The sequence below is a fragment of the Aplidium turbinatum genome, chromosome 5 (genome assembly GCF_918807975.1).
Source record: "Aplidium turbinatum chromosome 5, kaAplTurb1.1, whole genome shotgun sequence".
NCBI classification, from domain to species: domain Eukaryota; kingdom Metazoa; phylum Chordata; class Ascidiacea; order Aplousobranchia; family Polyclinidae; genus Aplidium; species Aplidium turbinatum.
This window is the reverse complement of record NC_137476.1, coordinates 9,652,596-9,664,763: the sequence shown is the minus strand read 5'-3', so window position 1 is coordinate 9,664,763 and position 12,168 is coordinate 9,652,596. Positions and strand designations below refer to the sequence as shown.

General features: G+C 38.0%; 2 protein-coding genes across 2 annotated transcripts in view; one reads left to right on the top strand and one right to left on the bottom strand.

Annotated features, from left to right (window-relative positions):
* LOC145771351 (isoamyl acetate-hydrolyzing esterase 1 homolog) overlaps window positions 1–12,168 on the top strand; it is a 114,341-nt gene that overhangs the window by 97,433 nt on the left and 4,740 nt on the right. The gene's annotated exons all lie outside the window — the stretch shown is intronic.
* Window positions 6,316–12,168, bottom strand: part of LOC145771347 (protein-methionine sulfoxide oxidase mical3b-like) — a 41,548-nt gene continuing 35,695 nt past the window's right edge. Inside the window, exons 35-44 of the mRNA XM_082583097.1 lie at window positions 11,683–11,805; window positions 11,307–11,365; window positions 10,900–11,023; window positions 10,461–10,550; window positions 9,994–10,145; window positions 9,492–9,585; window positions 9,309–9,402; window positions 9,118–9,191; window positions 8,729–8,843; window positions 6,316–8,357 (exon numbers count right to left, since the gene is read on the bottom strand). Of these exons, the coding sequence (XP_082439223.1) occupies window positions 8,249–8,357; window positions 8,729–8,843; window positions 9,118–9,191; window positions 9,309–9,402; window positions 9,492–9,585; window positions 9,994–10,145; window positions 10,461–10,550; window positions 10,900–11,023; window positions 11,307–11,365; window positions 11,683–11,805 (1,034 nt within the window). The 3' untranslated portion in view covers window positions 6,316–8,248. The remainder of the gene's footprint in view (window positions 8,358–8,728; window positions 8,844–9,117; window positions 9,192–9,308; window positions 9,403–9,491; window positions 9,586–9,993; window positions 10,146–10,460; window positions 10,551–10,899; window positions 11,024–11,306; window positions 11,366–11,682; window positions 11,806–12,168) is intronic.

Genomic DNA, 12,168 nt, shown 5'->3' with positions numbered 1-12,168 from the left:
ATTTTTTTTGATTCTCATATGTCACTTTGTACAATTATCTTGCTTGTAATTTTGTAGTTGTTATGTACTGGTGGGGTAATAGTTATAGGGTTATTCCAGACAGATTGCACGATAATGATTTTTAAATTTGGGTGAGTTTTTTTGGCAAGGCATCTCAGGTAAAAGCAATTACAATGGAGTAAGATGCTGGTTTTGGAAATATTGTCCATGAATATCTCTTAAAAACAAATAAATCAACATTGGTATCAGCTTGGATAGCTGTTAGTGTTTTTTGACGTTTACTGCCGAATATTACACCCCAAAGGGGATAAATTGGTTTGGTGGAGACCTGTACCAAACAAAGTCACGAGGGTCATTCCTGACAAAGTTGTGTGTTAAGAATATTGCATCCAGTGGCGTAGCCAGGGGGGGTTGGGGATTACAACCCCCCCCCTTTGGCACGTGTGATGCTTTCAGTCTAAAAAGAAATTGCCTAATTTTAAGCAAAACTGCATTAAAAGAGCGAGTTTTGTCAATACCAAACATTCAAACATCTCAGCCAGGATTTAGCAACAAGAAAACATAGAGACTTAGCTTTATTTCCGAAAAATGCCGAAGAAAACATGATCTTATTCTTTGGCTATGCCACCGGACAGCACAATTTTGCAGGAATATTCATACCCACATTTTTGTTGAAAATGCTCTCAGAATGCACCAAATTCAAAGCAATTTTTCAAAATTTTCTGGGGGAGGCCCCCCAGACCCCCCGCCGCTGGGTCGTCAAAAACCCCCCTTTACAAATTCTTGGCTACGCCACTGATTGCATCTATTCTATTCTGCAATCATTTGGGCTGGAATTACCCATGTTTTGGCTGGAATTATCCCAATCATTCGAAATTACTGCTATCTAGCACCTTGTGACTTTATAACATATGCCGTGCCTTTGCCCGAAAAACCGCAAATTAGACTAATTGCAACTACAAAATGTTATGTGCATAGCCTTTTACTTCGCAACAGCTTTTGAGCCCCCCCAAGCTAAAATGTATAATTACGGGCCTGTGATATGCTCACGTTGACGTGTTAAAGTAATTAGCCGAGCAGCAGCATTCTGAACTCTTTGAAGACGCAAAATAGTACAATGTGGAATGTTATTTAACAATGAATTTGAATAATCAAGCCTGGACGTCACAAGTGCATGAGTTAAAGTTTTACAAGCATCAACATTAATAAACTGTCTGATGGAACCAATATTTCTAAGATGAAAAAAGCAAGATTTGACAGTGGAACTGACAAAGTTTTCTAAACACAAATGTTGATTTAATGTTACACCAAGCAATTTAATTGAGTTAGAAGAAGAAAGATTGATATTACTCAGGGTAAGGGTCATGTCATTAAACTTTGAAATACACCGTTTTGGAGAAAATACAATAAACTCACATTTTTCTTGATTCAGTTTCAACATATTATAAGACATCCAATTTGAGATATCAACCATACATTTTTGGAATTTTGACTTAATACAACACAATGAATCTTCATCAGTAACACGCAAATACAATTGTACGGTATATCATCAGCATATGAGTGGTATGAAAGCCCATGTCGCTTTATGATGTCAAACAGAGGTTTGATGTAGAGGCAAAACAGGACAGGGCCGAGAACAGAACCCTGAGCAACTCCAGAAGAAAGGAATGTTGCAGAAGACATTGAGTTTTCAATTGCTACAGATTGAGTTCGATCATAAAGATAAGAAGAGAACCACTCAAGTGCCATTCCTGTAATGCCAAAATCTGATTTGAGACGATTTAGAAGAATTTTGTGATCAATGGTATCAAAAGCAGCTGAAAGATCAAGAGAAAGTAGAACAACGCTGTGATTACAGTCAAGTACGGTAGCAATATCATTATGGATTTTTAGTAAAGCTGTTTCTGTGGAGTGATGTTGACGATAAGCAGATTGATTGATATCAAATAAATTTTGCACGTTTAAGAAATCATTTAACTGTCTGCCAACTACTTTTTCCAATATTTTTGACACAAAAGATAGATTGGACACAGGGCGATAGTTCTTGAACTCTTCTTTGTCTAGACTAGGCTTTTTTAAGTGTGGACGAACAATGGCATGTTTAAGTTTTGGGGGAACAAGACCACTTGTCAAGGATTTGTTTACGATGGAGGTCAGAAAAGATGATGAATGCTTTTTGAGGAGCCATGAGGGTACTGGATCTAGTTCACAAGATGCAGATGATAATGCAGTTAAAATGTTAAGAATTTCAGTCTTGTCTGTTTCAAGAAAACTAGAAAATGAAAAATCAATGTGAATATGGTTACAAGGATCTGCTGACTGAGTTCCTCCAGTTATATGGTGAAGACATGGAAGAGTATTCCTAATTAAACTAATTTTGTTTGAAAAGTATTGGTTAAATGATTCAGCAATTTCTTGAGCAGACTTTCCAGTTGGATGAACACTTCTGTTATCTTTGCCCATCAATGTTTTAGAAAATTTGAAGAATTGTTTTGGAGTTTTGCTTTCACTGATTTGCTTAAGATAGTAATTTTTCTTGGCCTTAAGTACTAACATGTTCACATATTTGCATTGTTTTTTGTAAATATCTCGATGAATAGATAATTTAGTTTTTCTCCATTTGTGTTCAAGCTTTTTTCGAATTTGTTTTTCTTTCTTGAGTTCCATAGTAAACCAGAGAGAATTTGTTCTGAGTGTGAGCAATTGGGAGCAGATGGGAGCATGATCATTAGAAATAGATTTAAGAGTTGAATTATACAATTTTACAAGTTCTTCACAAGAACAGTTCAATTTTAAAGATTGAAAAGCAAGACAGACATCAGAAGCAAAATCTTTATCAATAATGTTCTTCCATTTGCGAAATTTTACTTCCTTCTTGGGACGAGGTGGTTTGTATAGATTTGTTTTTAATATTAATGCAAAATGGTCAGAAGAGAAAATACCCTGAACATTGGTCAGACATGGATCAATGACTAGTGGTTTATCAACAACAATGTTTGTATGACATCGCACTAACATGAAGTCTAGTGTGTGACCTTTTGCATGAGTTGGATCATTGATCAATTGTTTCAAACCAAATGTAGATGAAATATTGTTAAATTGCACAACATCCACTGAACCAATATTATCAAGATGCAAATTTATATCTCCAGTAACAATAATTTCATTATTACATAAAGACAATTGTTCCAAATAGTTAAACCACTCATTAAAAAATATGCTTGTTTTAAATCCATTCTTTATGGAGGGAGGAGGTCGATAAATTACACAAATTAATACTGGAATATTACCATGCTTAGAAATACATTCCATATGTTCAAACTGAGAAAACTGATGGCTAGCAAAAATTTTACTCTTGTCAAGTTTGGCAGAGACATTGTATAAGAAACCTACACCACCACCACGCTTTCCTTGAGATCTGGGAACATGCAAAATGTCATAACCTTTAGCAGTGATGTTACTTAACACATGACCATCAATTGAACTTCCTAACCAAGTTTCAGTCAGGGCACACACATCAATTTTGGAGTCAAAAATAAAGTCAGTTAAGGAAAGTGATTTATTATTGATTGATCTTATATTTAAACATCCAATAATTAAGGGGGAGTGAAATTTACTAAAAGTGGGAAAACGTTGGACTGGAATTAGATTAGTTAAGTTCAAGTTACTTTGTTTTCGATGAAAAGTTATAGGCCTACCAGATGACTTTGTACATACAACTGAAATTGGTCTTCTGAAACACTTTCCTGCTTTCTTTCCTCTCCTGGTTGGCTTAATCCTGTTGATTTTCAATTTTAATAACTCATTCCAAGCTCTTTTCTCTAAACTGTACTTTCCACTTGACAGATTTTTTACTTGTAACAAACTGCATCCTGAATAAGTGTACTGCTGCCATCTTGATTTTAATTTTCCAAGCTCAAGGTCTGCTGCAGCCATAAGATAGCGCAAAAACAGAAACCAAAAGTTAAGTCCAAGAAATCCATAGGATTTTTCAGAGCAGCTTCATAAACTTTAAAATTTTAAACCACACTACATTATACTATTTAATTCCTTAAACCTTATTCAAATAGAATCATTGTAGATCTGCAGAGACTTATTCAAATAGAATTATCTGTGAGCTTGTGGCATCTTTAAAGTTACAGCCCAGTCAGAGGAAAATTCTGAAAAATCTAAAGAAAGCTGTTCTATTATCTTGCAAAGAAAATTGACTTCGAGAGGGTAATCAAGGCGTGGTGCAGTCAAACCCAACGCTTTACATTACCCTTTTGCAATTGAAGCTCTAAAGACGTTTCTTAAATGCATCAAGTGGAACCAACAAGAGCTTGATCGGAAGCTGAGTCAATGCTAAAGTAGCCTACAACTAGCAGTTTTAAATTTGTGACTGCTTTGCATTACGGTCCTAAACAAGATTCACTGATGAATTTAATGAAATTAAAGGAAGATGTAATCTAAGTAAGAGAAAGCTGAGAAGAGTAGGCTACTACTCGCAAGCTAAAGTTGCAGTGGCAATTATAAATTTAAAAGAAAATGATTGTCTTTTCCTGAGGACAGAACGCTTTTATAAGTCCACTTAACTAGCTGAATCATTCGAAGGAAATGTATTCTACTGTCCTACATTGCAAAGGATTCGATAGTTGTTGGAATTGACAAATGTATCAAAAAACTCAAACATATCGTCGATGAGTTTGAAGTTCCATGAAAATTTTATCGCATGTCTGTTGTGCAGTTTGCGGGCAAGTGGGACAAATTTAAACCATTTGTAGGCTACAACAATGACATTTTTCAAGACATTTTGGATGAGTTGGTACTTTTGACAGAAAGCCACACAGCAAACTTCAGCTGCAAACCAGAACGAACCACCCCATAATCTCTACACAAGGAATCATTGATTTCAACTGTCGAAAGGTTTTTTCAAATAGTTTTGTTATGATTTTTTTTGTGTTCTGGTAGCTACCTCCAACGGTTGCGCTTTCAGAACGTGGTTTTAGCAATTACTGAAATTTGTAAAGAATTGTTTGCGCTCCAGTAGGCCTATGACCATAGACTCCTTACTTACGGAGTCTATGCCTATGACTCAAAACCGATTGAAAAACCTAACAATACATGTTGTGCATCAATTCAGACATCGCAAAATTTTATCATTTGATGCTGTGATCCGTAACTTTGCATTGCAAAAAGTCCAGAATGGGTTGAATTAAATCATGGATGTCCAAAGTCCGGCTCGCTGGCCAACTCCGGCCCACGAGACGTTTTTGTATGGCCCGCGCCTGTTGTTGTACAATGTGTTATTTTTGGCCTGCAGACACACAAAAATCATATAAATTCAACTTGCAGTTTTCAGAAAAATTATTGTTAAAGTTATGTCGGCAGCAATAACCGAGTGGTTAGCGCGTTGGGCTCGCAGTCGAGAGCCTGCATGTTCGACTCCAGCCACCCGCACTTGCTGTTGTTTCTCTGGGCAAGAAACTTTACGATAATTGCCTCTACCCAGTGATCGATTTCGAGTAATGGGTAATACCAAATTTAAGTTATAAGTAGAGTAGACAACCGGAAACAGACATTGCCGTCGGCTGCAGCGTGGGTCAGGTGTATGTCGGAAGGCGTACACCGATGCATAGCGCTCAAGTCCGCTTTCCCGCAATGCAGGGTAAATATATATATATGAAAAAACAAATATTGTGGTTGTTGGCCCGCGAACACTTATTATCAAATCTGGCTCGCGTGGGAAAAAGTTTGGACACTCTTGAATTAAATGCTTGGTTGAACTAATTTCGTTGCCTGTAGGCCTATTGTGTGTTTACAAAGCTTTCTAGACAAAATAGTTTGCCTCAATGGCATTTTTGCTGCAAATGTAATCCAGTGATTATATTGATGATTTTTACATTGAACGAAGTTCTTTTCATGCTGAGGAAAGTAGGCTAATTTCAGCTTAACACGAACATGCAACGCAAGATACAAATTAGTTGTATATTTGCTAAAAAATATTATGGGGCCCATTTTTCGTATTGTTTCCCGACCAGTGCTGACTTCTCTCGGAGGTCCTGAGTAGGTAGTATACTTTATTGCTGTTTAACTATTTCGTAGCTTCAAAGAGTTAAAAATTTCTTGAATATTCAAGGGAAGAAACTGCAGCTACAGCTACACTATCACCGGATATGAAGCTACCCGATGCAGGATCTTTTGGGAGAACTGTCATCACCCACGATGCAGCAGAAGAGAGTGGCTACATGTAATGAAAGTCGGATTCCAAAAATTGCTTCAACCTAACTGCAATTAAGATTAGCCTAATAAGTAAGTCAACAGCACATGAAACCCCGCATACAGAGATCTTTATTCCAATTTTAGGGTAGGCTGATTTACACGATATAATGTACCTCTCAAAGTGCAACAACAAAAATCAATTAGAAACTACTCTGCGGTCTAGGGAACGTTCAAATATTACGTAACGCCTTCGAGGGGGATGGGGGGTTTATGCAAAGCGTTACGTTAGCGTCACATCGGGGGGAGGGGGTTCAAGCAAAACGTTACGTAACGCTTTCGAGTACGGAATGGTAGTTTTTTGTGCTGAATTCGTAGTGAAAAAGCGTTACATGGGGGAGGGGGGGGATTGAAAAAAGCGTTACGTTGGCGTTACATGGGGGAGGGGGGGGGGTCAAAAATTCGGAAAAAAAGCGTTACGTAATATTTGAACGTTCCCCTACGGCATACCTTCTTTATATTGCACAGCTACAGCGCAGCACGGGGGCTGTTCAAATGTAACATGACGCTCTCAGAGTAAGGTTGTCAGAACTCTCATATGAGTTGGTAACAAATAACATATGTGATGTCACAATAAAGAGTAAAAACAAGCTATAAAATTGCGTCATATGATATTTCAACGGTCCTTTGGGAAAATCGTGGAACTAATTGATTCGCTATCATTCCGTGCAACTGACTTTTAACAAATGTAATTCACTGCGACTTTAAAAAAATTCTATGTAACAAAGTTAATAATTAGGACAAAGCAAAACTACTGAACGATTTTATCTCATTACCACAACCGACGCAAACAGAAGTCACGTCTCTAACTAATCTGAGGGCGAGGTTGTGGTGTCCGAGATGAAAAGTGAATCCGTTTTAAAAGAACCACAGAAAGTTATCACTGCATAAAATGATGACACAATTCACAAAAAACTACAAATCGATGACGAAAATAGTTTGATGATGATCAAATTCATTATTTTCAAAGCATTGATTGTTTCAAAGGTGATATCTTTCTGTTTGCTGTTATTCGCGTAAAGTTGGAATATCTACGATCCTGCAGGCAGCAACACAAATACAGCCATAGATTAGATCAGCACAAAACTTGAAGCAGCTACAGCACAGTGCAAATATACTTTGAACACAATTTATCATTCGAGATATTCGGCCAAAACTATGCAGTATGCATGGTCCATTGGTCCTATTTCAATTAAAGATGAAATGGGATATTATGAAGAATGAAGCTTACAGCAAAGGAACGTAGTAACATACGAGTAGGCACTTCTCAGCCAGCAAACCTGACCACTTTACATCACTTCAACGTCTGCAGACGTCAAATAATGCAAAAAGACTAGTTTACAAAGCCGGGTTATTGTGCAACGTGTAGAAATTCCCAATTGTTCGTACCTCACACAAGATTGCACAGGTAAAAACCAGACATTTTAAAAAGTAGTAAAACTCTTGGCCAACGAAACATTACAAGAAAAGGTAGCATAGCGCAAGTAATTCCTTAATGCTTACCCAGAAGGCAAATCAGTCGTTTTCACATTGATTCAACGTCTGCAGACTTTAAATCAATGCAAAAAGCGACTGATTGGCTACCTGGGTATAGAATAGAAAGTGTTCTATTCATCAACAGAGAATATGACTTTATTAAAATCTTACTTATGGTTTTCGTCATCGACGTACCGAAGATAAAAAGCAAGGTACCAGTTATAAAACGCGATGAAGCAGCACGCTAATGAGCAGGGAAAACGAGGCATAACTAAAGGTTAAAAACCTGTGTGAACAATTGTTTCGCTAACAAGTTACATCCTAGACATCAAAATACGCCATTTTTACATTAATTCAAGGTCTGCAGACGTTGAATCAATATAAAAATGACGGGTTTTGGTGTCTGGGATATTTGTAGCCAAAACAGGCACAAACTTTATAATATAGAAACAGAAATACATTGTCAGGTGCGAGAACTCAATAGACTCTACATGACAGGTCATGTTGACCATCACTGAAGAGACAAGGGATGCTGAGCAGGAGTAAAATCGACGTCATCGGAAAAGACATTGAACGTCCCCAACATCAGTGTCTCTGGATCAACAGAATCATCACGCTCTCTGGAAAGATAAAGATTTGATGATGAAAATAAATTTCAGGACCTTCCCAGATTGCAAAATTGATTCTTACAACATTGATTCAATGTCTTCAGACGTTAAGTCGATGTAATAGAACCAATTTTACTAGCCGGCTTACACAAGCTTTTCAGAATAAAAGTTTTTGTCGACAGATAATGCAGATGAAGACTAAGCAAAAATAAATCAAATGAATGTAATAGCCTAAGGTGTAAAACAGTAACTAAAAAGATGGTACAACGAGTGAAATACAATTTTAAGTTGGTTGCTACAGATGCTTTGTCTAGCCAATTTACTTTATGCAATGGTTAATTTATATCTCAATGATGTCCTAATTTAAATTGCAGCATCCTTACTTTAGCCTTTGCTCTTCTAACAAAGCAACGAGTTCGTCTCTCTGCTCCACAACATCCAACATCTTCTGGAGGATTTCCTTCTCTTGGGCGAGTTCTGCTGAAGTTTTGCGCTTGTCTGAAGAGTTAGCAAATAAAAAATTCATGGCACCTGGTTTTTCATATGATTTTACGAAATGAATCAAATGCAGCATTGTACCCTAGCCAGAAACACAAACCCAAGCACATCAAAAGGAAAAAAAATAAGTCAGCATTATATCGTTTGATTGACAGCTCATTAAGATGCGACATCATAATAGATATCATGACCAAACGTGCAACTGTTTCTTCATAGATGGTCGAGCGAAAATGATAAGAGAGTTTTGCTTGATGGTAAAATTCATAACACTCACCATCCATCGCCATTCTCTCCCGAAGATCCTGCTGCAGGCGACTTTGCACATCTTCCAGCTGCAACTCCCGTTGACTGTAAAATCAAGAATACAAATCATAAAACATAGGAATCAAATACCAGATTACATAATAAGAGTCTAGAAACTGCAGAAATGTTTTCGATTACATATATCAAGCCGAGTTTACTCACTAAACCATGAGCTCGTTCTCGTATCTAAGTAACCCATTCTTCTCCTGGACCATATCGAACCACTCTTGCATGTCCCTTGATTCTTCTCGCTCTTCTGCAACATCACGATATTTTTTTACATCCAGTGACAATTTGATCGAGTTTTCATTTAGAAATTCGACATCAACTATAAGATCATCATACCTCCGTCATGGCGTAAGGATTTTTCCAAAACAACTCCTCTTTCCTCAAGATTCTTCTGTCTCACTTCCACCTCCTCCAGTTGTCGTTGGATCACCTACATGAAGAGGAGCGGTCGGTCAATTTTGACGTTGAAATAATGCCAATAAAAATTTTGATTTACATTATTGTGGCTTGCCCAGCCAGCAAATCAACCCTTTCAGACATTGATTTAACGGATGCAAACTTTTATTCAATGACCAAAGGACACATTTGCTTGGTTGCAAAACGTTTGTTGAAGATTCAATGTTTGCAGACGTTGAATCAATGAAAAACGTACTGATGTACTGGCTGGTTGCTGCCACATTAGCTGCCAAGTTGAATCTGTAGAAGAAAGAAAAGAGCTAACAGCAGTGGCAGAAAAACTCTCATTATAAGAAAAAACTGCAAACCGATTTTGCGTTATGAACGCAGACAGCAAACAAATCCATGTTAAAGCGGTTGATTTTTTTGTCTGGGAACCTACCTGAGCACGGCGGAGTCGCTTCTGTGCCTCGAGCTTCGCTTGACGCCGAGCGGCCGTTTGTACGCGCTTGGTTATCTTGGCGTCTATCTGGGCGGGAGTGAGGTTTGCTAATGTGGCGCGACGCCTAAGTTGCCAATATCTTCGCGATTCATCTACAAATCCATGAACAGAGAGTTAAAATATGCCTAGGGTTAGGCTACTTGATTCCAAAAGTTTAAGAAATAATTATAAACGAAATGAAAAGATCTTGAATCTACATACAAGAGCCAACAATCTCAAGAACCGGATTAGTGAAGAGCTTTTCGTTTGACTAATCCAAATTTAGGAACGGGAATCTAGTTTATGCTGAGTGTGATCATTGGAGCGGTGCTAACACAGTTGGGAGACACAGGTCTAGCAGAGCACGAATAAGATGTGGGTAAGCTTACATTAGACATAGTCTGTGGCTACAAACTGAAAACAATCACCTTCATCAGGACTTTGGTTATCATCACCATGTAGAGTAGGATCGGGAAGAATCCGGAATCTCTCTCCCCGCAAGATTGCTTTTTCTCGATCTGATTTACAAGAACATTAACTTAATAACTCACTGTAGAAAACCATGACATCTGGTAAAGTCCAACAAGCAAGTCTATTATTTGCCGTGCCACGTAAAGCCGTGGAATTCGCATGAAAGTGCACCCGAGACTTCTGTTCAATAGACATGGGTTCGAAGCCCACCACGGCCTGAGCTTTTTTAATCCACTTCTCTTTTAAGAAAAAGCTTATAACCATCACCGTTGAAAGTCAGGAATATGACTTGCTAGGTTGTGCTAACAATACACAATCTTACCAGTACCACGAAACTCAGCTAAGAAGCAAATAAAAGAAATGTAACTCTCCCATACAAGGCAAGTGGTACCATACCAGATTCATTGGTATATTTCCTTTGCAAGGTAGTGATACCATCAACAGACTGAACGGAGATGGGGTTTTTCTCTTTCTTGTGTTGTTTCTTTCGAGGGGAGATGCGGAAGAATCCTTTGCTTTTCTGGAAAGCAAAAGTTTTGAGAGTGAAGCGTATCTCAATTTCCGAAAGATATGACTATTAGAGTATTCAAGTCTTGTATTATAAATAAGCCACGTTTTGATAATGGTAATTGTAAAATGATAGTAACAAGCGACCATCATTGACGTGTATGAAAAATCAAATAGCTAATTAAGTTGGTTTTCATGGCATGCAGCAAATATGACACATTGACTGATACAAATAAAACATAAGATACGTTTGCATATCTCAAATGTTCGCTGTAACAGGCTCAGCTGATGCTCACCTTATCTTTGTGGTCGGTAGGCGAGGTGTGGTGAGGATCAGGTGTTGTCTTGGAGTCGCCTGGAGTACAATGCTTTATTAATAACACAAAATCAACAAAAAGTTGTCAAATTTTATGCAACATGCATATCGTTTGACATTGAGCGCTATAGAAGTAGAATGGCCTCTTCTGTACCGTCAACCTTTTCTTTCAGAAATTCAGCTCACACGCAGTCCACTACACTCCGGATTAAACGCAAGTGGAGCTTGTGTTTTACATGTTCAACTTCATGGGGTATTGAACTTGAATTAATGTAAAGACCACAGCTGAAAGCCAAGCACGTCATGCAACCCAACAGCAGGCCACAAGGTAACGAGCACAATTGAAAACAACTTACTCTTTCTACCATGTTTCTTTCCGCGTTGTTTAGCCACTTTACCCTTTGTTGGTTCCACCTCGCCAACTAGTTTCCCGGTTATTAGCGGCATAGGTAGAGCGTGTTTGATGCTGAAATCTTCGTCTGGAAGAAAACGACGCAATGTTGAAAGTATAATCAGTTCACAGAACCACAGTTGACAAAACACAGTTCACACAGTGACAAACCCATCCAGTGTTTGCGGGACACCAACTTTTTGCTACAATTAGTCGCATAACATTTAAAGGACGGTACTTTAAGTCAGAGCTTTTCAATCTTTTTTTTTTATTGTGCGACCCCATTTTAGAAAATAATTTTTTATGCCATTCCTTTGTGGACAGTTTACAGTGTAAACTACTCATTGTAGGCCCATTTTTAATCTGTTTGTCGGCCCTAAAGTTACGATTTGCAACCGGTTGCCACCCATAGTTTGGGAAGCCCTGCTCTAGCTTGGCTATATCATCAATG